Source organism: Vespa crabro, chromosome 2 (genome assembly GCF_910589235.1).
Source record: "Vespa crabro chromosome 2, iyVesCrab1.2, whole genome shotgun sequence".
Taxonomy (NCBI): domain Eukaryota; kingdom Metazoa; phylum Arthropoda; class Insecta; order Hymenoptera; family Vespidae; genus Vespa; species Vespa crabro.
In genome coordinates, this window is record NC_060956.1 from 7,627,531 (window position 1) to 7,654,428 (window position 26,898).

Below are 26,898 nucleotides of genomic sequence, written 5' to 3' on the forward strand. Positions count from 1 at the left end.
ATATGGAAGTAAGATGAAAAATAATAGAACTCTCTTATCAATCTCTTTCCCTCCTTCTTCTCCTTCGCCACTCCTCATGTTCACTTCTTTCTATATTATATATAGAACCAGCTCAAGTTAACAAAACATTGAAAATTGATTTCGTTGTCCGCTAAGTGTATTATTTTAAATCACTCGAATCTTCTCCCTTTCTCCTATCCGACGTGGAATCATCGGTTGGTTATTGGTTATCGTAATTTTTCCTCGTCGGTTGACTTTCTTAAATAACTTTAAATTGTAGGTCAACCGCTCGGATTTAAATCAACGTGGACGGCGCAAAACCAAATCGATTGTCCGCACACATCGGCCGCGGTTGGTCGAGCGATCGTTATCGTCGTTTTGACGTCGCTACGGGCGACACTTTGGCTCCGATAAAACCAGCTTATCGAAATTCTGTAATCGCGGCCGGACGAGATAAAGCGGAGGAGAGAAAAAGAGAAGAGAAAGACAGAGATAGTCGATAAGCTTCGAACAGACGTCCTTTTTTTTTCTTTCTTTCTTGCTTTCTGTTTTTCTTACTCGTTTTTTTGCTTCCATACTTTTTCATAAGGCAGAGTACTCGTGTCGCCCTCCGGCGAGTAAGATGGCAAAGACATTTAAGAAGACTCACCCCACTACAGTTTCTTGCACCCTCCTTAGAGTTGTAAGAAAGGCAACGAACACCCCATCTGGTAAAGTAGCTCTCAAGGAAAATGTCGGTAAAATTTTATGCGAGGGGCGTTAAATAGACGAAGAAAAAAAAATTCTTAAAAAATTCTTCAAGAAAAATCATCGAAAAAAAAAAAGAAAAATATCAAAACCAATCGAAATCTTAATATCCTGAACGTGAACGATATAATCCAAACTGATACTTTTCTATACATCGGTAATCATCCAAGATGAGAATGGTGAAAACGAACGGATAAAAATGTGCCAAGTAGTCGGTAAGAAAGGCAAAGAATAAGGAAACTTTCTTAAAGAAGTGGCGCCGTCGGCAGTTGAAATTTTAAGACTACGATAGTACTCAAAGTTGACACTAAGATCGGAGGCGCCGTAGTCTAAGAAATACGATATGATATCTCAAGATAAAATGAATATTTTTTCTTGTTTCTTTTCGTTCGAGATTATCGATCCCATTTTGAATACAAATTATTATGACATACGTAATCGTAATACTATCGTAATAATGATTGCAATTAATAATAATTACGTAATCGTAATAATGACAATAAAATAATCGTTACCTAATCGTAATAATGATTAAAAAAAAAAAAAAAAAAAAAGAAAACGAAAGAAAAGAAGAAAAAAGAATGATAATTTATAAATATGAATTTTTTTTAAATTCTCAAAATCAAATTCGCATTAAATAATTCCTTAACTAAATAAAATGAGATTATGCGGGATTGATTTATGTAGAAAGAGTTCTGAACTAACAGAGTTCAGTGAAAAAGCTTTTGCTACCGTGAGAATACTTTTTCAAGCAGAGTCCTTCTCTTTCAGGATAAAAGAACGTACATACGTACGTAGATACGTACATGAAGGGAGAGAAGAAGAAGAAGGAGGTGGAGTTGGAGGTGGAGGTGGAAGAGGAGAAGGAGGACGGAGGTCGCCCACCCTCCGGCCGTAGGAAGAACAAAGGGTGCATTCACGGTCGGTTAATTTAATCTAAGCAAACATCATATAGATGGTAGAAGGAGGAAGAGAATGTGTTTCGCGGAGGTGGCATGGAGCTTCGAGAAGAGGGTGGAGAAACTTGGGTGGGTTAAGAGGGATGGGAAAGTAGAGAAGGGTAGAGTATGAGTGAAGAAGGATAGAAGGAGACGAACGGAGGAGGAAACGGCAGACCGTGGATCTAGATACATACGTAAGTACAAGAGTATTCAAGACGGCGCCGAGGAGCGATGTTTAGCATGTAGATGAAGATCTTGGTAATCAAGGGTTGCGGCCCCCCGGGCATGCTTCGTCAAGTCTCACTTATTTCTCTGCCTGTCGTCATGCGATTCACGATCTCGAGAGCTATGATATTCGAACAAGAGAAAGACAGAGAAAGAGAGAGAGAGAGAGAGAGAGAGAGAGAGAGAGAGAGAGAGAAAGAAAAAGAGATTATTACGATTTTCGGGTAAACACGTAAACAAAATATCTCAATCTCGTTCTTTCTGTATAATATAAATATTGCTCGACTTTTACGTTCAATAATTGTCTATAATTAAAATGGTAAGATCTCTTAGCAAAAAAGAAAAAAGAAAGAAAGAAAGAAAGAAAGAAAAAAAAAGAAAGGTATTTCTAGAAACATTCTTACAACGGAAAGCCCTCGTTCGAACATGTGTATATTCGAAACGAGAGGAGTATCGTGTGTATTGGTTTTCAATTAATTACAATTTAACGAAAACGAGTCGTTTGAAAAGCGGCGGCTCGCCGCAAGGCTCGAGTCTCTCTTTTTCCTAGAATATCTGGGAGCTCACTCTCTTTCTCTCTTTCTCTCTTTCTCTCTTTCTCTCTCTTTCTTTCTCTCTCTCTCTCTCTTTCTCATGTCTCGTTCAAAATGATCGGGTCTCTCGTCGTTCGAAAATTCACCCCGTAATCGACGGACAAAAAGTAATTTCCCATCGAGCAGGACAAAGGGTGATTTTGCATGGGGGGAGTCGTGCCGGCGATAGCCACGGGGGTGGCAGTGACCGGTGCGTGTAACGACCTACCCTTCTGCCTCCCGCCGTTTCCCACCTCCACCATCGGTAACTTCAACTCCTACTCCTCACTCCTCTCCTACTCACTCCTCCCCACACACGAACAGTCGTGGTTCGAACGCGTTTACGACTCGGACGCCACGTGCGCTCTATGCGTAGAAAAGGTGAGTGGTCAGAAAGTATATGTGTGCGTATATGCGTATGAGTGTGTAAAAGAGAAAGAGAGAGAGAGAGAGAGAGATAGAAGCATGTGTATGCGTTCGCGGCCGATGTATTCGATCCGTTGGTATGTGGGGCTCTGGGACAATTTCACTTCCCTCCCTCCGGCACTCTCTTTTCTACACGTTCACTTTTTTCCCTCCCTGATCTCGCCCATGAAATTCTAGGTGAAAGTGGATCACCTGCTGAATTTCAATTATCGAATAAGTATAGAAGTTTTTTCTTATTAAATATTAATCCTAATTATTAATCAAAATTAATGAAAATTGAAAATATTTACGTGTAATTTACGTAAGTACGACGATTTGAAAGAAATTTTAAATCTGCTTTGAAGGGAACAAACACGTATAGATATTATACAAATAGTATAGATATTAATAACTATATAACAGATAAGTATTATTACATTGGCGATAAATTAATGAGCAAAATAGAAGAAAAATAAGAGGGATGATTTGAAGAGAAGAAAAGTCGTCGACACGAATAGAATTTACCGCGAATCGGTAATGTAGCACAGCTCGGCTAGGTCGCAGGACGATAAATCGGTATGGCCAACTGCACGAGCCAACGAGCCGTGTCCAGTTTGCCGTTCCCTTGCAAAGCGCGAGTAGGAGAATAGAAAGAGAGAGAGAGAGAGAGAGAGAGAGAGAGAGAGAGAGAGAGAGAGAGAAGAGAGGCGAAAACGAATGGACAGAACGAAGGGAAGGGTAGGAGAAAGACGGAAAAGAGAGAGGACAGGGCCAGCAGGATGGAAAAGGGAATAAAACTAGATGGAAGAGGAGAACAAAATGGAAGACAGAAAGAGAGAGATATAGAGATATAGAGATAGAGATAGAGAAAGAGAAAGCGAGAGAGAGAGAGAGAGAGAGATGAGGCTGTTGGTGGCTCGAGTGGGGTATGGAAAGGGGGCGGGATGTGTAGAAGGGGTAGGAAAGTCCGAAGGGTGAGAGGGACTATCCCGACATTCACCGCACGCTATTCTTCATACTCCATTATCCGTGCTCTACTCCACTCTACTCCATTATGCCGGCACCGCGTATAAACGAGGAGTCCTACCGCTCCGCCCCCACTCAACGAACCGCCGTGTGTCTATCAGCTTGCTCGTATGCCACCCCCTCGTGCTACAGCGATAAACATTATCCGCGGTAACTTCGACCGGCCGAAATGGTAAAAGTACAACGCCCGTCCGCTTTGCCGAACAAATTTCGTCGATACTTCTTCTCTTCTCTCTTTTTCTCCCTCTCTCTAGCTCTTTTTTATTTTCTGTTTTTTTTATTACCTTCAAAATTCAAAAATCAAGTGCCCATTTCATTAATTTATTCTACTCTTTCGTTACTTATTTATTAATTATTTCTTAATCATTTAATGTATTTAATTTGAATTGTATGATCACGTTGTATATTTTTTAATATGTATGTTTAGTCAAATATATTTGGGATCGATTGGCTTCGTTAAATTAAAAATAAATAATAATTCTCGTACTCATCAATTTTCTCTAAATATTACTCTCTCTCTCTCTCTCTCTCTCTCTCCCCCTCTCTCTTTTTCTCTTTCTATTTCTATTTCTCTTTACGAAACAGCTGCAAGAGAGTCTCGCTAGCTACCTTCCTTTCCACGTTTAGGTTTAATTAAATCTTTTGCGAATTTACATATGTATACACACACCTCCAGCGGAAAATCCTTTAGAACCCATAGCAGGCTGGCGGTCCTTTGTAGAGATTCGTCGTCTCGTTACCCTCCGACGCCAACGCTCCGACGGCAACACCAACGATGGTAGCTTCCTCATTCAAGCTGGAACGTAGTCGAAGTCGAAGGGGCAATTAGGGAGGCAAGGATATCGCTGGAAGGATCAGTCATTGAAATTAAAACGAGTTTAACTCTGTCTGTCTCTCTCTCTCTCTCTCTTTCTCTCTCTCTCTCTCTCTCTCTCTCTCTCTCTCTCTCTCTCTCTCTTTCTCTCACAGTCATTCCCTCCCTCCCTCTCTCTCTCTCTCACTTTCTGTCACTGTCTCTGTCTCTGTCTCTGTCTCTGTCTCTGTCTCTGTCTCTGTCTCTGTCTTTATGATTCCAAATGAAAAACAGGATGATAAAACAAAGTCGAGTAGACGTGATGATCTAATAAAACGAACAAAAAAAAATAATAATAATAAAATAAAATAAAATAAAAAAACAAAATGAATGAAGAAAATCTCTCAACGAGAAAAAAGGCATACGTAATGTCAGTCAATTGCAATGGAACACATAACAAAGCGAACATCATATTTTGAAATACACTTTTTATTTCGACTCGGTCAAAAACTACGATAACAATAGGTAATGGATATGTATATCGGAAATCATTCTCGTGAACGCAATGTGTATGTGTGTTTGTGTATTCGTCGTCGGCGTGGAAAAACGAATAAGCGTCGCCGACGGCCAGGGGAAAATTTCGAAGTTCGGGCTGACAATGAAAGAAGAAATCTCGAGCGTCGATTTTCTCGTTCTTTTTATCTCGAGCGTCGATTTTCTCATTCTCTTTCTCTATCTATCTATCTTCCTTTCTCTATTTCTGTCTCTCTCTCTCTCTCTCTCTCTCTCTCTCTCTCTCTCTCATTTTCTCTTTCTTTCTCTTATTCATCTATTTCTCGAGGCGAGCAAAACCGAGCTTCGAGACTTCGAATTTCGTTTCTTTAACGGAAATTTCGATGTGAGGTCCTCGGCAGCGTACCACTGGTGCAGAGCCTTTTTTCTTCGTTGAATCGCTTTCTTTGTAATCTACGAACGAACATCGCCGTCGTTCTTCGTCTCTCTTTCTCTCTCTCTCTCTCTCTCTCTCTCTCTCTCTCTCTTTCTCTATCTCTCTATCTCGCTTCCTTTTTCACACTCTCATTCTCGCACTCTCTCACTCTCATTCGCTCGCTATGCGACAAAGATTCTCTTCCTATCCTCTCTAGGAACGACATTAATTTTGTTCGATGTTATTTTATTGTTGTCGTCTTTTCTTTTTTGTTTTCTTTATATTTTTTTATATCCCTATATTTTCATAAGATAAAATTCGTTTATCAAATTTTTGTCGCTTCTGTTGAGAATCGAAAGAGATCACTTTTCGCTGGACGTTAACACCGTAAGCGTCGGATCACATCGAGATTGAACTCGACGAGAAATTGCACAAATGTCCCACGATATAAATATCGTACTCATTCGAAATATATACATATATATATATACATATATATATATATATATATATATATATATATATATGTATATATATACTATGAAAACATAAAGAAATAAATTGTCTCTCGCGTCGTATCTCGATAGCATCATCGTCGTCATAATTATCAGTATCAATATCATCGTTATGATCATTATCATTACCATCGTCGTCGTCATCATCATCATCATCATCATCATCATCATCATCATCATCATCATCATCATCATTATCATAATCATCATCATCATCATCATTATCATTGTCGATTAATGAATTCGACGAAACGACAGACGTTTTATCTATGTACAACTATATACAATATCGCCATTTGGCCTAATCGTTAATACCAACCGCCGCACCGTGTCGCACACTCTCGCTCGCACGAGCCATTTCCGTAATTAATTACAGACCTTTTCATTGTCCCTTTGTATCGTGATAAAGTTCGTCGATACAATTTGAAGATACAATCGAAAGAGGTCCGTAGCGAAGCTATAGTTTATTTAACACCTAATGCACGAATTCCTGAAAACGAGTGCGTTTACAGCCAAGCGTTTTTTCCTTTTTTTTTTTTTTATTATTTTTCTTTCGTACTTTCGAAAATCCGATGATCTCGACGATTCGAAAAGATCTCCACGGAAGGAAGAAAAGTAAAGTTAGGTTTAAAAAAAAAAAAAATTAAGAGAAACGAAGAAATAAAAACGAATTTGTGGCCCGATGAAGAAGAGGAGACGTATAATAACATTCACGTATCGGCCCTGAATAGAGACTCGTTGTTTCATCGGCTTCTGTTCAAAAACAATAACAGCCGGCTTCGTCGATAACGACTCTCGTTGTTTAATCCAAAATTGAATACCTATCACAGTCTGTTTAAAATGTCTGAACGCTCAATGACGATCGGGAATGACGACCCGACGCCTCGTTTCTCTCTCAATAAGGTCTCCAGACATTATTATCCGGTCTAACCTCTTCCTGTCTAACGCTACAACTCTCGGTGACTGCTCTCTGTTCAGGACTCTCCGAGTTCTGGAATTGATTCCCATAGAGCTGAGAGTAAAGTATACTTGGCAATACGCCTGGCGTTGGAAAGTAGTTCCCGTAGTTCTGGCCGAATCCTTGCTCCTCGTGAACAGGACTCTCCGTGGTGCTTGAGTCCGTTGACAAGGACCTTGGAGAAACGTAGTCTTGATATCTTTGACTCGTTGTGCCGGACATGAGTGTGCTCAATGGATCCAATGGATCGGATTGACCTGGCGTTGTCGTGTCCGGTACTACTGTGACGATCAAGAAAAAAGAGCCTACATCGCAATGAATCGATCAGTTGATCGGATTTCTTAACTCCTTGCGGTCCTATTGACTATCGTCTATTTTGAATTGACTATATTTGCCGAATCAATTTGCAATTATATCTTTTATGAAGTATGAATGAATAAAATTGTTTCGCTACTTGTAATCCCAATTGTTATTATCATGAAAATCCTCCAATACTCGTGAATCATAGTTTTTAGGTTGACCGCAAAGCGTTATTTCCTTTCGTCCGAAGATATAAACCCGAACGAAAAAAAAAAAGATTTAAATACGAAATCACTTACACGAGGATACCCCGGTGAAAGCATCCTGCTGAGGCGTAGTACCGGTAGTACCGGAAGTGACGGCCGATCCCGCAGTCGAATCGGGAGCTGTCGGCGTGGTCATAGCAGCGGTACCAGCGAAGGACGCCAAAGAAGACGACGGTGGTGGTGGTGGAGGAGGAGGAGGTGGCGGGGGTGGAAAAGACGCTTGTGCCGCGCAAGACGAAAGAGGACCAGGAAGGTACCCAGCATATCCTGCTGTACTTCCGTATCCCCAGGAGTTGCTCGCCGTCAAACCGAATTGAGACATGTCTGTGTGTAAGACCCTAAGGGAGTTAGCTAGCCAAAGCTCTCTGAGCTTCATTTGTAAGTTGATGTTCAAAGCTTTAAAGAACGAAAGAAAGAAAAAACAAACAAAATAAAAAGAAAACGAGAAAGCAGACCCCAAAAAATAACCAAAAAAAATAGCGAGGTAAAGATAAAAAATGTAGAATATTATTTGTCGATTAAAAGCACTTTACGAGGTACCTCGTCAATTCGTTCTCTCTCTCTCTCTCTCTCTCTCTCTCTCTCTATATATATATATATATATATATATATATATATATATATATTTCTCTCTCTCGCACGCGCTCTCTTTGCCGGATATATTTTCGTAGGATATAGGCAGCTACCCCGATAGATTTTCCAATGAGTCACTCCGTGAGGGGTTGTGAGGTGGGAGAAGGGCAGAAAGGACGAGCGTGACGGCTTCGGTGGCGAGGTATGAAGGGGGATGGCGGGCAACGGACAAGGCAGAGGGGGCACGGAGATCAAAGGGTTGGTCATCCCCCCGCGTACCTTCGGCCAACTCAAATAACCGACGAGCTTCGGCCGACGAACGAGCCACTGGCCCGTCGTCACGAGAGCTAGCCCTAAATACTGCATCCCGCCATGCTTTTACATCGTTCCGGTTCCACCAAATTCCACACCGCGTCCTTTTCCTCCTCCTCCTCCTCCTCCTCATCCACCAACTCTACTTCCTCCTTCTCGTGTTTCCTTTTTCCAAGAGAGCCACACAACTTTCGTCCGAGCCACCCGCATAAGAAGAATCCACGTTGCGATTAAAGTGCCACTAAATGGACAGGGCCCTTTCTATGTATCTCTATCTTACTTTTTAATCAGCAGAGATCTCAACGTCTAAACTAAACAGACCGAAGATGATGCCAGTCAAAGCTACGGTTGTTTCGCACGTCTGAACGTTAACTCCAAAATATCGGCCTAGAATTTTCGAATTATCGAACAAACCGGGTTCAATGAGGAAAAGGCAGGGAGGTAAAGTTAATAAAGGAAATATTCCGTGCGCTTCATACTTTATCGAGGAATTTTACCGGGCTGGCCGATTTCTCCCGTCTGAGGTAATTCGTTAAATTGATTCTTGAATCAAAGTTGAGCAGATATTAGTCTCTCATTTTCTTTTCTTTTTCTTTTTTTTGTGTTCTTCTTTCGTTTTCCCTTCTTTACTTTTCTTTTTCGTTTATACAAAATTTGTATGATTAGGCAACCGGTGAACTCTTTAACTGATACGAGTAGAGAATCAAGACACTGAGATTTCGAATGTTCTGACGACGACAACGACGAGGAGGAGGATACTTTACGTATGAATACTACGTGAATTTGTAGTACGAGCTTGGAGTGAGAAAGAGAGAGAGAGAGAGAGAGAGAGAGAGAGAGAGAGAGAGAGAGAGAAACGAAGCTGCCACCCTAAAACGCGCCGGCGTCCGACGGGGTCGTACTCCCGTGGCAACCCCTTTAATATAATATTTAATCTAGCTTTGAACAGGCTTGCGGTTTCCGCGTCTGAAGCCGAGAAGCTAGCTTCCGAGCCTACCCAAAAGCAACGGCGTTACTCCTCCACCTCTTATCCACCCAACTCGCAGTAGCAATGCCTGTCTGGAAATATTCTCAAATTCGAAGCCTGTTCTCTTTCTCTTTCTCTCTCTCTCTCTCTCTCTCTCTCTCTCTTTCTCTCTATCTCTCTTTCTCTTTCTCTTAGTAGTCGAGAGAACTCGATGCGATCTCGTAAAGCTATGGAAATATTTATCATACGAAAATCCATTTACATAATATTTCACGGAAAATTGCATGCTTTAAGCGTCACTCAAACTTGATAAACAACAAAAAGTACGATAGAATCCTAAAGCTAGCCGAATACCTACGATAAATCTTGTTACAAAAACAATAGAAAAAAGAAAGAAAAGAGAAGAAACAAGATAAAGATAGATAAAAAGAAAGAGAGAGAGAGAGAGGGGGGAAGCCGCAGAGGAAAAGCGTAAATGCGCGCAAGGTAACACATGTTGGATACAAGCAAACTGGCCGAGCTACAATGTAGAGAGAGAGAGAGAGAGAGAGAGAGAGAGGCCAGAAAAGAACCGACAAGTAATAATGGTAGCAGTGGTAGTAGAAGCAGGAGGTTGAACGAAGGTACTCACTCTGACAATTACCAGGCATCGCGTGCCTGAAAGACGACAGAGGATCCCGTGGTTGTAACGGGTTCGGCAACGGCTGTAGAGGATTCGGTAGAGACTGTAGAGGATCCACCAGTGGGGATGCGAAAAATGGTGCTCCACGTTGCGAGGCAAAGGCGAATGCGTGAAACTGTTGCTGCTGCCCTAAAAGAGACAGCACTGCGATCAACCGTGCGCCTGTCCACTGGACTTGAGGTACGCTCAACGAACGCAATCAAGCCACCTACTAATTCTCATTTTTTCTTTTCCTAATTTTTTTTTCTTTTTTTTTCAATTCTTTTCTTTTTATCTTTTCTTTCTTTCCATCTTTCTCATTCATTCGTTCGTTCGTCCGTTTTCCCTTATTTCCCGTACCATCCTTTCTCGAATTTTCAAGGTGGAAATCGTCGATCGTTTAAGCGTATCTCTCGGTTGGTCTTCGCTTAGAGATATTCTATGGTAGCGCCCCCATTGTGTCCCCAGATCGAGCATACCCTATTCAGCAAACCGGCGGGAATTTCGGGTTGCCGAGTTAGAATTAGGGCTTCGATTGGATTATCGGAACGACGGGAGTCTGGCTCTTCCGCTCTCCCCACGTCCACACCCTCGTCCAAACCCAGCCACGCACGGTGTACGAGTGCGAATCACCCTCTCAATCTCTCTCCCTCTCTTTCTCTCTCTCTCTCTCTCTCTCTCTCTCTCTCTTTCTCTCTCTTGTTCTCTCTCTTCCGACAGTCACTCGAGCTTTCCGTTGCCTTGGCCGTGTGTATGTCCGTACGTTAACCTAAAACGCCAGGGACAGCCGGTTCCGCAGAACAGAAGGACGGTTCTCGCCTGTTGGGACGTCTTTAATTGGGTTGGCGACACCGTCGTCACAGGGAAATAAAATGTATCTCCCTCTTCTTCTATCTCTCTCTCTCTCTCTCTCTTTCTCTCTCTATCCCTCTTTCTCTTTCTATATATCATGCCCTTTTACTTCTCTGACATCGCGCGACTTCTCCCCCTTTTCGAATCGAAAGAGAATCGAGAACTCAATCGGTTTTAACATCGATACGGCCTACGATCTACCTACAGGCTCTTGAGGTTTGCCCTTCCGACGGATGTAAATCGGACTTTGAAACGTTTTGCGGGATCACAAAGTTAGAACGAAGTTCGACTTATCTCATCTACGAATGGAAACGATCTCGTTAACTTTTGATTGAATTGTCAGAATCGAGTTGTCTGATAGATAAAAAAAAAAAAAAAAAAAAAAAAAAAATAGAAAAAAGAAAATACGAAAAAAAACGAGAAAAGAGAGCTCTAGATTTCATGAAAAAAATCAAAGGAACACGGCCTCGGCTATCATGAGTTAAGACGAGTTAAAAATAATCGCAGTTAACGTCGGCTCGTTGGATCTTCAGTTAAAATAAACGGTTGCCTTGAAACGGGGCTACGATGCGTGCTACGACAATTCGAAGGGACGCGGCGAGAGATAAAAGGACCACGAGCCCTCTTGGGTGGCCCTCCTGTACGGTTCTTTGGTCATCGCCGTCTGTACGATTTTACCCTTTTTTGATATACACCTATGGGTGGGTTCTGTTACTTTTTCCTTTAACTCAACGACCCCTTCTCCTTTCTCTCCTATAATTATCATTTATTCAACGATCGTTATAAACGTAAAGTGAGAAATAGCTATGTGTTATAAATATCCCTTATAAAGTTACCCACATTTCTTATATTATACATTTGATGCATATAGCCATAGATACAATATAATTAAAAGTAATTTTAATTAATAACATATGCATATGGATTTGCGAACAATAAACAATACTTAGATTGAGAATAATCCTTCATTGAAGATTTTTAATAAATTCTCCTACTTTTCTATTTTATTTATTTTTAATAAATTCTTAATAAACGTGATATTAAATGTCATTGTAGATTTTATTTGATATCTAATAACTGAATTTTTAATAAGTATAAAAATATCCTTGAAACGTAACAATCGAATTCTTCCTTTCTTACCCCGTTCATCCAAAGATTCGATTCTTTTCATTTCAGCATAAAAGCATTCTCCATCGAAATCCCAAAATCCATTTGGGAAAATACGAAGGGCGCGATGTACAGGGAGAAGAAAACGAGAGAGAAAGAGAAAGAGAGAGAGAGAGAGAGAGAGAGACGCCTTAGCCTGAAGCTTCTCCGGTAGCCTCGCGCGAGGGTCGTAATTAATTAAACAAGCAATTCATTACACATTCTACCCTCGTCCCGTAGCCGAAGGTAGCCGCCACAGAAAGGCGGCAAGACCAAGGAAATTGATTGAGAGAGGTTTGCCTCCTATTCCACCTCCCCCACCTCTTCCTCCTCTTTCTCATACCACCTCTTCTTCGTACGGATGCTCTTCCTAGCAAACGTTTCTCTCCTCCGAAATTCAAAATCCATGTTGTACAAAGTAGAAAAGATCGAAATTGGGCGGACATTTTCTTTTCTTTTTTTTTTTTTCTTTTAATGTTTGGAGTAGAGAGAGAGAGAGATAGCCAGATAGACAAAGAGAGAGAGAGAGAGAGAGAGAGAAGAGAAGAGAAAAAGGTAGGTAGGAAGGAAGAAAGAGAAGAAAAGAGAAGAGAAGAACGGGTAGCGACGAACGAAATGAGGAGCTGTCGTTGCCAGCTGGTAACACTCGAGAAATTCCCTGGCAAGTCATCCCGCGTAAAGGGGGATGATGTCCAATGAAATCGATAGGAAGGACTCCAGATAGAGAAGTTCGAGAAGTTCGAAGTCGATTTCCTTTCGTTCCTTAGCACCCTAGTCAAGTTCAATGAATATTACCTATGTATGTCCGTCCGATTCTAATCTTCGAGTAAGCAAACCAGTTGGAATCTAAATTTCTCTTAGACGAGAAGGGTCTCGAAACAACCATGAGTAGAGCAAAAGCAAATAACGTTTGGTAGGTTACGTAACGAGGAAAGACGTTTCGTTCCTCCTTTCCGGTGAGAAGAGAGGCCAAGAGACCTTCTTACCCTTCCTATTACAGAGTTCCTGGTAATTGTATGTCCCAAATATAGCGTGCGAATAGTAGAACTACTCCGAGAAGTTTGCGTAAGCGTGTGTTAGCGACATAACACGCGCAATATCTTCGCGGGTAACGCCGCAGCCCTTTGTCAATGTTATGGCCGACCAGGCCGTACTTATAAATAATGGCAATTGCACGAAACTTAGGCATCAGCTAAAGCAGGAACCGCATACGAAAGGCTATTCCAAGTTTACTATCTATATAGACTCATTCGCAATAGATTCTTGATTGGGAACAAAATTATCTTTTAAATTCAGATCGAGATGAATCTATTATGTAAGATTGCAATTAACAAGAGAGAAACAAAGAGAGAGAGAGAGAGAGAAAGAGAGGGTGAGAGAGAGAGAGAGAGAGAGAGAGGGTGGGAGAGAGAGAGAGAAATGAACAGAGAGACAATAGCTGGTAAATACGATAACTATAGTCATAGCCTTGAAATAATCATTAAAATAGGTCACGAGTAATCGTACACGCGATAACAAAGATCGATACCTTCAAATTCGTAGTTGTTCTGTGTAGACCATCTAAGCCATGGCTGTTGGATGAGTTCTTCGACTACAAGAGCAAGCATGCATAACACTCACTACGTATAATAGAAAAATAGAGAAGAATAGAAATGCTTACAGTGATACTCACTGGTCTTGGATCGCGGCTCACGTGGGCCGTCTACGGTCACTTTGATAGCCTTCGTATAAGTAGCCACTTGAGGTGGCGTTGTTGAAACTGTTATCGTCAAGGTGAAACTTTTTCCTGTAACATGTAAATCAAAAAAAAAAAAAAAACAAGAAAGAAATTGAGAGAATTAGATTAGGTTCTGTGATCTTTCTTTTTCTTTTCCTTTTTTTTTTTGTCATTAAATTACCACCAAGTAATAAATTAACAAAGGGTAAAGCGATTTGTTTCGACGTATAACATGATTATTGCGATGAAATCAAATAAAGTCAGATTGTTATGCGTCGATAGGCCTGCTTCTCTATACCTTTTGATCGAGAACAATCACGTTATATCTTGAGAAACATAGAGAAAGAGAAAAAGTCGATGCGATCGACTAGAACAAAAAAAAAAAAAAGAAAAAAAAAATAAAGGAAAGGTCATTGTAAGGGAAATCTAGAAAATCGAGATTTCATGGGGGAAATAGGGAGGAATCAAAGCGCGATGATCGAATTCTTCGAATTCCCAACCATTGGACGAACCGCAAAACGAGTTCGGTTTGTTCGTCGAGACCAGAAGGATGAGTGCTGTTTCTCTCTTTCGCTTTCTCTCTCTCTCTCTTACACTCCTTTCTTTTTCTCTCTATCTATCTCTTCTCTTTTTTCTTTTTTTTTTTTTATTATCCTATCGCATCGGCCGTTCTCGCGGCGCGTCGATTCGCGAAAGCGAACGCGAAACCTATTCAACGTCGGCGCTGAAAGTTCGCAAACGTGGTTAGCCGTGCGAAACTCCGTGGTAACCGAATTAGCCGTCGGTAATGTATCGAGGGCGTCGTCGACGGTGACGGTGGCCAGCCAGAAGAGCCAGAGCGTGTGCACGTGCGCGCGCGCAAAAGAGAAATAGAGATAGAGATATAGAGAGATAGATAGATAGAGAGAGAGAGAGAGAGAGAGAGAAAGAGAGAGAGAGAGAGAGAGAGAGAGAAAGAGAGAGAGTAAATGGAAGCCTCGAATTATGCTAAAAAGCCTGTTAAACGGGAATAATGTCGCGGAAAAACTGACGCCGTCGTGGAAAACACGCAAGCGGCCCGTCGAACACGCGGAGGTTCACCGCAATGCCACCATCCCCTACTGCTACTACTGGCTCTCGTCAACCCCCGTGGGCCACCCCTAAACCAACCCTTCTCCATACCAATCCTGTGTTTATCTCGACCCAAGGATTTCTGTTCGATATTTTTCAATGCAATAACAATAAAAAAAAAAAGATTTTATTTCTTTTTCTCCTTTTTTCCCTTGTATTTGATATTCGTTATTCTCTCTCTCTCTCTCTCTCTCTCTCTCTCTCTCTCTCTCTCTTTCTTTCTTTTTTTGTTGTCGTCGTTGAAACGTTTAACGCAACATGATAATTTTGTTGTTACGATTTCAACGAATGTCATCAATTTACATAAAAGATCTTACATATTCCATAGAACTTATCGCCAACCGAGTGGAAATTTAATGGAAGCGAGATGATTGTGTATTTCAATGTAATCGGATGCTATAATATAAACCGGCCGAAAACAAGCGAATTTTGCCTCCGGACTGTTTAGAAAACGGGGAATTCAAACGCATTATGTTATTTATATCCTGATACAAAAGCGATACAACTTTACTGTTTCGTTGCAATCTGCTCGCTCGAACTCGACGGTCTAATATTTACGTTACATTCTTGATGGTCGTAATTAAGCTGCGGTCGACAAATTTGGGCGATGGATAATTCTAAATTTCCTTTCGAAATGAAAATATTATCCAAACGTAACGGTAGGGGTAATAGGAGTCGTTTTGTAAAAGCTCGAACGTTAGAAAAAGCTGCTAATTTATTATTAATCATAAAAGACGTGTTCCGATAATTCAATTGTTACGAACATTTAATTTGTCTTACAATAATGAAAAAAAAAAAAAGAATGAACGAATAATTTGTTTTCCACTCCTATTAAGAAAATCTAAATACTTCAATGATTCTTCTGTTATTTATATATTACAAATTTTTCTATTTACGTTCTATTTCGAATGAAAATAAATTTCATAAATTCACGTTCATCGATCGAAAATCTGCCAACCTCCGTTCTCTTCCTCTTAAACTTTTTTCGTCCCTTTTTCAGTTCCTCTCCACCGTCCAAGTTAACAGGTTTAAAGGATAAGGATTGTGTATAACAAAAAAAAAAAAAAAAGAAAAAAATAGAAAAAAGAGAAAGAAAGAAAGAAAGAGCGAAATAATGGCGAGTGTCGAACGTGGCCACACGGTGGTTCGCCACGCGAGCTTCTCGTTTTCCTCGAGCGATGCAGCTCAAGTCAGTGTATTCCCCAGGTTTGCCCCGGGAGTCACGCCATCCTCGATCTGCCTACTGCCTGTTTGCCTGCCAGAACCTTTTCACCTACTACCTATGCCTCGTAGTCAGGTAGGTACGCGTAGGTACACGGTATCACCCTCGGTGCCAGTCACCGTGCAACCATTAAAAGTCTTTTCCCCTTTTAACGCGAGACACAACCCTTTTTTTCCTTTCTTTTTTCTTTCTTTTTTCTTCTTTTTCTTTTGGTCTCTTTTTCTTTTTTTCAAACGCGAGACTCCTCTCGCTTCGTTCGTTCGTATGTTCATTTGTTCGTTCGTTCCTTGCTATAATTTCTTTACTTTTTGCTCTAACGTGTCTTTATTCGTGAAAGAACACGAATGGAAATGTTTTCTACTTAAACTTTGAACGTCCGAATTATATGTACTACGTGTTCCATGTTGACTTTCAATCGAGATATTGGGTTGATACTATTACATCCTGCATCTACATTTCAATAGAAGAGGAAGTTATTTTAAAAAGTATGACACATTTGTGTGTCGACAATTGTGTGTTCGATATTTAATTAAGAAAAGAAAAAAAAACAAAAAAGAAAACAAACAAATTTCACGTACACGATATATTATTAACTTTTGTCTTTGAAATGAAACGTTATTATAATTTTAGAAACCAGATTTTACACGCACGTTGGATAAAAGGAGGATAAGGAAGGGAGAAATAGAAAGAGAATGAAAGAGAGAGAGAGAGAGCTAGAGAGAGAGAGAGAGAGAGAGAGAGGGAGAAGGAGAGAGAGAATGAGAGGGGCAGTGGCGCGAAGACACGAAATTGAATTTGTATGAAATCGAATCGAGAAGAGAGTCGATCGAGTAATAGCTCGTCCTCGTCGATTCGCTGATTATGCTCGTTAGCATACGTTTCTCCGTGAAAGGTATGCGCCTACATGCATATATACTCTCGATGTTAACATGTTTTGTATGTATATTATGTATGTGCGTGCGTGCGTACGTACATGCGTGTGTGTATGTGTATGTGTGTGTGTGTACGCGTGTGTGTATGTATGTGTAGGTTGTCCGGGTGCTGTCGAGCCAATTAATTAATTTCAATTTTACCCGGAACGAATCGCAAATGCGCTATTGTAGCCTGATAACGAATTGATTATGGTCAGGACACGCAGGCCGAGCCGTTATCGCTTGCGGCTACTACACCTTTTCTCTTTCTAAATTTCGGAAAATAAGCGATGGTCGTTTCATGAAATTTAGTTTCCAACTGTGAACATTTAATGAGAGAAAAGGATAGAGAGAGAGAGAGAGAGAGCGAGAGAGCGAAAGAGAGAGCGTGTGAGAGAGTGAAAGAGAGTGAACAATTTTATTCTAACGACTTCACCTACGAACGAATTAATTATAGTCGACTCTCTAGAGCATGAAAGACACGCTCTTAACGTTAATGACGCTTTTATCTGATAAAAAAAGAGTGAGATAAGGTAAGGTCCTCGTATATATGATTAGAGCCACGAAAAAGCACTTTCATCTTAGAAATCGAGAGGAAGGAAATCCCATCCTTGATAACAAAGTTCCAACGTACTCCTATACTCCTAGGCTGAAACTATAAGCACCCAAATGATCTATCTCGTTAAAGGGCTTAGAAGCAAAGGGGTAGAAACGATCCAGTACCTTCGGGGTAGATTTCGCTCTGATGGAGCAGGCATTACAGTTGAACGTGCGGCAAGGGGTCTCCGGCTTATCATCGATATTGCAAAGCTTTCGACTATCATACTATCGAGCTAGTCTTCTCCACGAACGATGTCGTTGACGCTTGTGTTTTCTTCTTCTTCTTCTTCTATTTCTTCTTCTTATTTTAGGAACTATTGTACTAATTCTTATCGATGTTAATTTTGAGATCATTAAGGTATTTGTTCTTGAATTAACGTTATTAAAAATTACAAACTATGCTGATTCGATGATTCACGTGCCTTTTAAATTCAATGAGCTTGAGGCTCGAGTTCGTACGAGTCTGAGTGCCTTTATGTTCGAAGAACAAGAGGATCATTATAGATTCGTGGAAGACAGTTCGGCGCACATCGGTTTCTAGGAATATTCAAGGAGAGACGAACGAAGAGACGAGAACCTGACGAGAGACACTTCTCTTACATTCTTCATCCAAGCTTATGTTAATTCCATGCCAAGCGAAAACAATCGAGAGCTAATCCCAGACAAATGACAGACGCTCGCGAGCTTCTAAAATCCTGAGAGGGTGAGTTTCCCTTCGTTGTACGACTAGAAAGAGAGAGAGAGAGAGAGAGAAAGAGAGAGAGAGAAAATTCGACAAATCTGTGATTTATAAAGAGAGAACTGCATTCGTAAAGGTATATCTACGCGAAGGATTCGTAAGATCCAATAGATAAAGAAACAATACTTGTATTCTTATCGACCGTATATAGTATTCTAATTGTTTACTTTTTCAAACTTGACGTTGCAAAATGTTCGCTAAGGTCAATAAAAGAAAAAAAGAAAGTGACAGAGATAAAAAGAAATGAACTCTAATCTAAAGGAATAATTTATTAATTCCAGCTTTGGAAGTAGGTCGAATGATGAGTAGAAACTCTCCAAGGTCGAATTGGATTAAACGAAGTACTATGGCTAATAACGTTAATTAAAATCCGTCTGAAACCTCAATTAATATCAGCAGCAACCCTACTTTTGGCTTCGTTGCGTCCCGTTTCGTCCCTCTTTACTCTTCTTCCTCTCAACGAAGGAGAATGGTTGGTGAAATAAACGTTAGATCGGTCGGTGGTAGTGCGGACAAATAAAAGCCATTACCCATCCCTAAGATATCTTCTTCGTCTTCGTCGTCGTCGTCGTCGTTGTCGTCTTCGTCTTCGTCTTCGTCTTTGTCTTTGTCTTTGTCTTCGTCGTCATCGTCGTCGTCTTCGTCACAATCTTCTCGAAACCACCCTCACACAATAAGGAAACTCTAAGAGAAAGCGGGTAGTTGATTGTTCGACGTCAGTAAGAAAAGGAACGACTGGCAAGACTTTTCCCTTCGGTAAGGGCTAAAGAAAAAGGAGGGTGTCTCAAGACGTCCACGACCTACCCTTACTACTACTATAAGACCAAGGAGGATTCTTCCTTCTACGAAAAGGGTCCCTATCGCCCTTTCCCTTCTTTCTCGTATTCATTCGCGACGCCAAGGGGCGACACGCTTCGCCGACGAAAGCCAAGCAACTTTCCACTTTTATGAATGGAACAAGGAGAAAGTAGGCCAAGAAACTTCATCGTCTTTTAAGATCGAGAATAATCTTTGTCGCTCACCCTCACCCTCTATCTTTCTTTTTTTCTCTCTCTCTCTCTCTCTCCCTTTTTCTTTCTTTCTCTTTTTATATCTTCTTCCTTTCTCTTAATTAGAACTAATTTAAAACGCGCGTCGAGTAACACGAAGCAACGAAGATGTTAGGTGAATATTTTGTTATACAAGAAGAAAACAATTCCATTTCTCACAATTCATCATTTTCTTCTTTATAATATACAAGAAATGGTAATTAATAATTTTATAAAAAAATATCTCGACTCACCTCTGCCACTTCTACCGACGAACCTCAGATCGTTGAACTTCGCCACCTGATTCTTCATCAACGCTGTCGAGTTTCTTAACTCAGCACAACAATTTTCATCGTTACCAGCTCGAACCGTCACTAATGTACCGTCGCCGACTTCTCCGAGAGCTACTACCTTAAACGCCACTGGTAACGTCTTGTTGGATCTCCAATGGGCTGGTAAAACGGTACAAACCAAATGTGGTGAGCCTATAAAAAAAAAAATTATTTCGATAATAAGAATAAAGTTTAATAACTTCAAGTAACATAACGAGTATGATGCTCATGTTCATGATTTCGATTAACTAAGTTTTTAACTGAGATTTTTTCTTAGCATCAATGATAATAACAATCAATTAAAATAAATAAATTTTGACAATGATTTTGTTCGTATCCTTCGAAAATTGTATAACGTAAAAAAAGTTGTTATAGCTTTATATTAATATCAGACTTTGATAAGTATTACAAAAATTAAAATTTAAAATAACAAGAATAACATTTCATATTATAACAAAAAAAAAGGAACTTTCGTTGTGACAGAGAATGATGTGTAAAAAATAAAAAATGTTGATTATTTCGTAGAAACATAAATGTAACGTTAAAAAAAAAGATAGATGAATAATCTTCTTTTTTTTCTTTTTGATGAAAATAAAACGGAATAAAAATTAGAAGAAAAAGTATAATATATCATATGGAAAGTTTGTCATTCGAAATATTGGGTGATATTAAATTCTAAAGAGTTGAAAAAAAGTCACCTGTCCTGACGAGTTCGCCAGGATGCTCGCTAACAAAATCACCAAGCGTTCTCTCGGCAAGTATATCGCTGGTCATTTTCGTATAAGCGTCCGTCAATGGCGAGACGCCGGACTCCGGTGAGGCAGCCGCCCCAGGAGCCGAAGCTCCTGTCAACTGCATCCTGCTAGACGATCCTCCGCCGCTCTCACTTCCACCGCTAGACGTTCCACTGCCAGACTCGTTGCTCGATGTCCTCACCGAAGCACCGCCGCCGCTTCCGGTTACCGTGCTTCCGCCGCCGCCGCCGTTGCAACGGTCGAATATATCCATAGGCAGTCAGAACGCCGGATGAAACATCCTTCCATTCGGTTCGAACCACCGAACAACCCAGTTTCCAAAAGATGATCTTTAGAATCTTATCCTTTCTTCATCTGATAACACCAATGATATTTCTTAACGAATATTTTCTTATCGGCCAGTTCAGTCATTTAACATTATCGTTTTCGTTCTTATAACGAATAAGCAGAAATCTTCTCTTAATACATCATCCCTTTTAATTTCTCATTCGACGGTATCAACTTCTTCATCTTTTTCTCTCCCATTCTATGGTCAAAGTTTTACGAATGATTCCGGATACACAATCTAGGTACGAATTAACGAAGATCTGCAACCAGAGAAACTCTCATTTTCAAACTAGAAACTCTTGGTTGGATGTCGTATACGTTAATGGGAGATACTGACTCGGATGTATTACTGACTCTCAAAGTCAAAGTCAAGTGTATACGAACTCTACGCTCGGATGAGTAGTCGCAAAGAATGTTTTGATAAGAACAAATCAATACGATAGTTGGAATTATTAGAATTACATGGAACGTTTATTAAGGGTCATCTGTCTATTACGTTTGATGAGTCTGGTTTTCTCATTGAATCTCTATGCTACGAAAAGAATAAAAAAAAAAGAAAAACAAACGAGACTCTATCGAGATATGTATATATACATATATATATATGTATATATACACACACATATATATATACAGAGAGAGAGAGAGAGAGAGAGAGAGAGAGAGAGAGAGAAAGTGAAAGAGTACTACGAAGAGAAAGAGAGAAGGGAGAGGTTGGAGAATAAAATGGAGGAGGAGTATGAGGAGGATGAGGAGGATGAGGAAGAGGAGGTGGTGGATGGGGGAAGGGGAAAAACGGTTGACACGACGAAGCGACTCGCACACTTTTCACGCGGGCGCCTGGTGACGTCACCGTTCATTCAGTAATTTTTGCGCACGTCACCGGGGCTGACACGGCGTATCCAGGTGGTACGGAGGGGCAGATCCGCGAGAGCTAGTGGTGGGGGACGGAAAAAATAGGGGAAAAAGAACGGCCACCACCGGTGAGGCAAACCCCCACACACGAATACTCTCAACCCCTACGCACTACGACCGCGTGTCAAACTACACGTGGTACGTTACCACGTTGTTCTCTGTCAATCCTTCGTCCTTCGTCCTTCCTTCTTCTTTGCCGACACGAAAACGTACATGAGACAATATCTAAATTAAAATTAAGACTAAAATTTTGACCAACGATTAGGATATTGAAGGTAAATCACTTCGTTCGTCTAATAATTAACAAGTTTCTTTGATGACAATTATTCTATTTTATGACAACGTTAATTAATGGAACACGTTAATATTGTCTAGGATGAAATTTAGTCAGCCCCGGAATAGTTCCTATAATATTAGAATCGATCGCTTATCGGTTACGTACGATTACCAATGAACGGAAACCGCCCGGGAAATTATGTAGAATCGATAAGTGCTATTACATTACGCTCGTTAAATGAGTAATTCATATATATATATATATATATATATATATATATATATATATATATATCGTAATGCCGAACGCGACCAATTCTATGACTATTCTTTTGTAATAAGTACGAAAGGTATTCTATTGTGCATCGTGCATGAAATAAATGTCTATTTGAAAAGAATCGACGAAATTCGATTGGAAATATTGCATCGAAATGTTTTCCTAATTAAAAACGTAGTAAGATTGAGAAATTAAGGTAATCGGGGAGGTGTTCGATGGCGTCGCGCTAATTCTCCTTCTCGGAGATCTTACGAGAACTTTCGTAAGAATCTTCGACGACGTTGCGACGGCTAAGATGCCCGCTTAACTTCGCATTCAAATCTCTTACCAAGCTCGTTGCTTGTTGCCTCTTCTAGAGAAAAACGATACGCAGAGCGTGACACGCTTATTCGATATCCCTGCGAATCTTTGTTTATGATTTTGACAAGTTTTAATAAAAATTCGTGATGTCAATGGACGAATAGTTAGAAACGTTGGTATCCTAAGTCGTTGAAGCATTGAAAAGATTCGTGAAATGAATTCTCAGTGAGTCCAGAAGGAAAATGGTTGATTTTTAGAAACATTTTTAGGAATGAAATATTCTTCTTCTTCTTCTTCTTTTTCTTCTTCTTCTTCTTCTTTTTCTTCTTCTTCTTCTTCTTTTTCTTCTTCTTCTTTTTCTTCTTCTTCTTCTTCTTCTTCTATTATGAGATTAATCAATTCGATGAATGATCTTCTCTATAATTAATATCTCGTATGAGCGAATGTTGGACATCTTTGTTATATTATTCTGAAGAAGTGACGTTGTTTAACGTAAACATCACGACATATTCACAATAGCACAAGATGATAATTCCGACGAAAGATTTCCCTTCGTATTAATAACACTCCGTATACGTGGAATCTTAATCACTGATAAAACCGTTCAAAATCATTGCATCCAAGGGACACGCGCGATTACACAACACCAATCCGAATAATGATTGTTCATTATCCACATGACTCGAATTCTTCTGACACTACGAAACAAACGAGTCAACGATGTAATGAAAAGAGAAAAACAAAAAAATCTAACACTGATATCAATTTTAAAATGATTTCTAATCGTTCACTGTTCACACTTAAAATAATAATAATAATAATAATAATAATAATAATAAGAAGAAGAAGAAGAAGAAGGAGAAGAAGAAGAAATATATGAAAGAGAAGATATGAGAACTCCGAGTGCACAGTTAACGAAGTTAAAGACGATTTCATGAGGATATTATCCGAGAAGATAGGATTCGGTTTGGCAGGATCATCGAGATTCCTTGAAAGGTCCTCTTGGGATGTCTCGAGGTAACTCGTGAACAATATTCCAGAAGGATGATAGAACGATATCCGTAAGGAGTCTTCGGTGATGCTTCTATTCTGGGCGTGCTACGGTACTCTGTGGTGTATTTCGGAACACCCGTTGGGGTCACTAACTATAATTTCGGCGGTTCGTGTGAGGCAACAGCCGTTGACGCACTGGTCCATGCCAACACACGCAGCATCCCTTTCCCCTTTCCTGGTTCCTCTCATACCCTTCTGCCACCCCACTCCTTCCAGCCATCCTTCCTTCTCTCTCTCTCTCTCTTTCGTTCTCTCGCTCTCTCGCTCTCTCGCTCGCTCGCTCTCACTCTCTCTCACTCTTCCCAATGCGCGCTCCGACTCCCTCTTTCTCTTTCGCTGCTCCTCTCATTGGCGCGCTTCGCGTCTCTCTTTCCCTCTTTCAAAACCCTCATTCTATCCCTCTCTGTTTCTCTCTTTCTATCCCACGTTGCTCTTTATCGCTTTATCTCCCACCGGACTCGAAGCTCTCTCCCTCTCGCGATGCCCACCTCTCTTTCTCTCTCTCTCTCTCTCTTCTTTCCCCTCGAACCCTTTTGCGGTATGGCTCGCGTGCTGGACATCCGTGGGGAGCTCGGCTTTGATCGATCGATCGAACCTCGATTTGATCGCTTTCCCCGTGGTCCATCCTCCTCATCCTCCTCTTCGTCGTCCTCAGCGATTTCTTTTCAAAGAATTCGCCGCTGTCGTTATTAGATCGCTCGCGAAGAGCCCGCTAGTTTTGCAAAATTAAGCGCCCGGATTTTTGGTGAAAAATGATCCTTACTCATCGGACTAGCTTCCGTCTTTGATGTCTTTTTTTCTTCTTTTTTTTTCTTTTTCTATCCTATTTTTATTAACGACTTTTTTCTCATGTTCCTTGAAAATAATAATCCGTCGAATAGACAGAGAGAGAGAGAGAGAGAGAGAGAGAGAGAGAGAGAGAGAGAGAGAGAGAAAGAGATAGGGAAAAAGAGAGAAGCAACTTTAACGATTCACAAATGACAAGTTGATAAAAACTAAATGATAAAGGGAAAACAAAAGGGAGAGAAAAAAATATTCATTTCTCATAGTAACGAATCAGCCCGACCTATGTACTACCGAATAGATGATGATCGTATTTTCAGAGAAATCCGAGGTTATCCTGCGTGTTTGCCTGCCGGCAAGTCTGCGACCGGTTGGATATCGTCAGGATATATTCGCGCAGGAAATGGGTAGCTCCATTGTTTGCACATTCGTACAAACAGTGCAGCGTGAGGATGCGCCCAGCGAACTCTCTATGTTTGATTTTCGAAAGTGAAGCCGTACTCCATTGTACGCCGTATGCCGACGCGAATGATATCGCGAGTACGCTGGTATGTTGGCCTCGATAAAGAATCGAGACTGGGATTGTAAAGATGTCGATCATGAATAAAGATCAAGAAAATGATCAAGATGATCATTTTGTGAAATTCTGAAATATGAAAGAAGCAGAAAGAAAGAAAGGGAAATAGAATAAATCGAAGGAATTTCAATTCGTAAAGAAATATTAAAGAAATGGAAGGGCAAATGGAAAGAGGGGGGAAGTGGGGAAGGAGATGAGAGCTCAAGAGGAAGTAAAAAGGATTGAAAAACTAGTGGCATTGAACGGAGAAATAGCCGGTGGTGGTATTCGGAGGACCAGTCGAACGATCACCGACGAGACGGTGACAAACAGCGATACGGTGGAAACGTTGAAACTGGACGGCCGTCGTCGTATTGACAAACGACCTAACGCCCGTGTGGACCGCTGCATTCGACGAGATTCGAATTATCTCTGTTGGAGCTTGTCAATGCAAATGCCATACCTACATTCAATTACCCCTCGTCACGCTCCGATCAACGCGCTCTGCCGACGAGATACTTCCTACGTTCCAACCAACTCGATCTGATATCTTCAATGCCCTCCCCCCGCCAGCTACTTCTCCACCCCATCCCTCCCACACCTCACCTCTTCTTTCTGTATTCTTCTTTCTTTCTTTTCCTTTTTTTGTTTTTTTCTCTCTCTCTCTCTCTCTCTCTCTCTCTCTCTCTCTCTCTCTCTCTCTCTCTCTCTATAATATTCATTCGCCTCGAGATTTCATTTCGAAGGTTTTAACACAGTAAAGTCATGGCATACATTTGCAAAAGTCGTAACAATCCATTCGTGTGATTTTTCTTTAAAGCGGCTCATCGAGCCTTTTAAATTAGGTTAATCGTTGATAAAAATGAACACGAAACAAACCACGTCGTGTCACACGCAACAATGTTAATCGATGGACTCGTCGTTGATTGATAATTAATAGTCGAGAGCACTTCTCTTCTATGGGGAAAATGAAAACTAACCTTTCTTCCGCTCTATTCTACTCTACTCTCTCTCTCTCTCTCTCTCTCTCTCTCTCTCTCTCCCTTCATTTCTCTCTCTCCCTCTCTCTCCATATTTCTCTCTCTCTCTGATTCTCTATCCACGTGGAATACGATACGGGATACAATTCGGACGATAACAAGATCGTACGTACATACCCACCTGGGGATCCGAAATTGTCTCCGGAGCACTCACGATATCACGACATCAAGATATCTAAATAAATATCACACTTTTCTATAATCACGAGGTCACGAATCGTCGAAGGGAAATTCGAATCTTCGAGTGGTCGAGTATCCAATGAGAAATAGAATCAGTCGATATAACATCGTGTAGCACGTTTCGTGAGGGATCGTGGCGAGCACGTGTGTTGTCACGCTAGAGAGAGAAAGAGAGAGAGAGAGAGAGAAGGAGAGAGAAAAGGAGAGAGAAAGAGAGAGAGAGAGAGAGAGAGAGAAGGAGAGAGAAAGAGAGAGAGAGAGAGTTCGCAAACGTCCAATAAATGATAGGTTGACGACAACGTGCGTATGTGTTGTGCGATCGAACAACAAATAATCGTGATAATACTATTGTCGAGATAGAAAGATAGAAAGAAAAAAAGAAAGGAATGAAGGATGATAAAAGAAGTAAAGAGTTTTATGTGTGTGTGTGTGTGTGTATGTGTGCGCTTGGAAAACCGGTTGTTTCGTTTGTTCGCGATACGAAACCGAACAGGCCGCCTCTACCAGCGGCTTAGAGAGAGAAACGAGTACTGGCAGCGTGCGATGGTAACGTGGGTGCGTGCGAGCAACAAAGCTGACGGTAGCACCAG

The 26,898-nt window shown here is 40.8% G+C and overlaps 1 protein-coding gene across 9 annotated transcripts; it reads right to left on the reverse strand.

Moving 5' to 3' along the window:
* Positions 1-5,180: 5,180 nt before the first annotated feature.
* Positions 5,181-26,898, reverse strand: LOC124421720 (runt-related transcription factor 1-like). 9 transcript variants are annotated; one of them, XM_046957228.1, is made up of 8 exons: positions 26,250-26,898; positions 20,545-21,188; positions 19,769-19,999; positions 13,860-13,973; positions 13,716-13,778; positions 10,160-10,354; positions 7,710-8,000; positions 5,181-7,391 (listed from the first exon to the last, which is right to left on the reverse strand). In XM_046957228.1, exons 2-8 carry the CDS (start codon positions 20,852-20,854, stop codon positions 7,048-7,050), a joined length of 1,548 nt encoding a protein of 515 aa, XP_046813184.1. In that variant the 5' UTR covers positions 20,855-21,188; positions 26,250-26,898; the 3' UTR covers positions 5,181-7,047. The 9 variants fall into 9 exon arrangements, with proteins under 9 accessions (XP_046813184.1, XP_046813186.1, XP_046813185.1 ...); XM_046957230.1 differs by lacking the exon at positions 26,250-26,898 and adding an exon at positions 22,725-24,302 and having other exon boundaries at positions 10,160-10,339; XM_046957229.1 differs by lacking the exon at positions 26,250-26,898 and adding an exon at positions 22,725-24,302 and having other exon boundaries at positions 5,181-7,388.

Excerpts from the sequence above, each read along its gene's own strand:
- LOC124421720 (XM_046957228.1), bottom strand. The coding sequence starts at position 20,854 with ATGGATATATTCGACCGTTGCAACGGCGGCGGCGGCGGAAGCACGGTA. Across the intron at positions 13,779-13,859 it reads TGAGCCGCGATCCAAGACCA|TCGAAGAACTCATCCAACAG; the intron begins GTGAGTATCACT and ends TTGCTCTTGTAG. Across the intron at positions 7,392-7,709 it reads TTTCACCGGGGTATCCTCGT|TAGTACCGGACACGACAACG; the intron begins GTAAGTGATTTC and ends TGATCGTCACAG.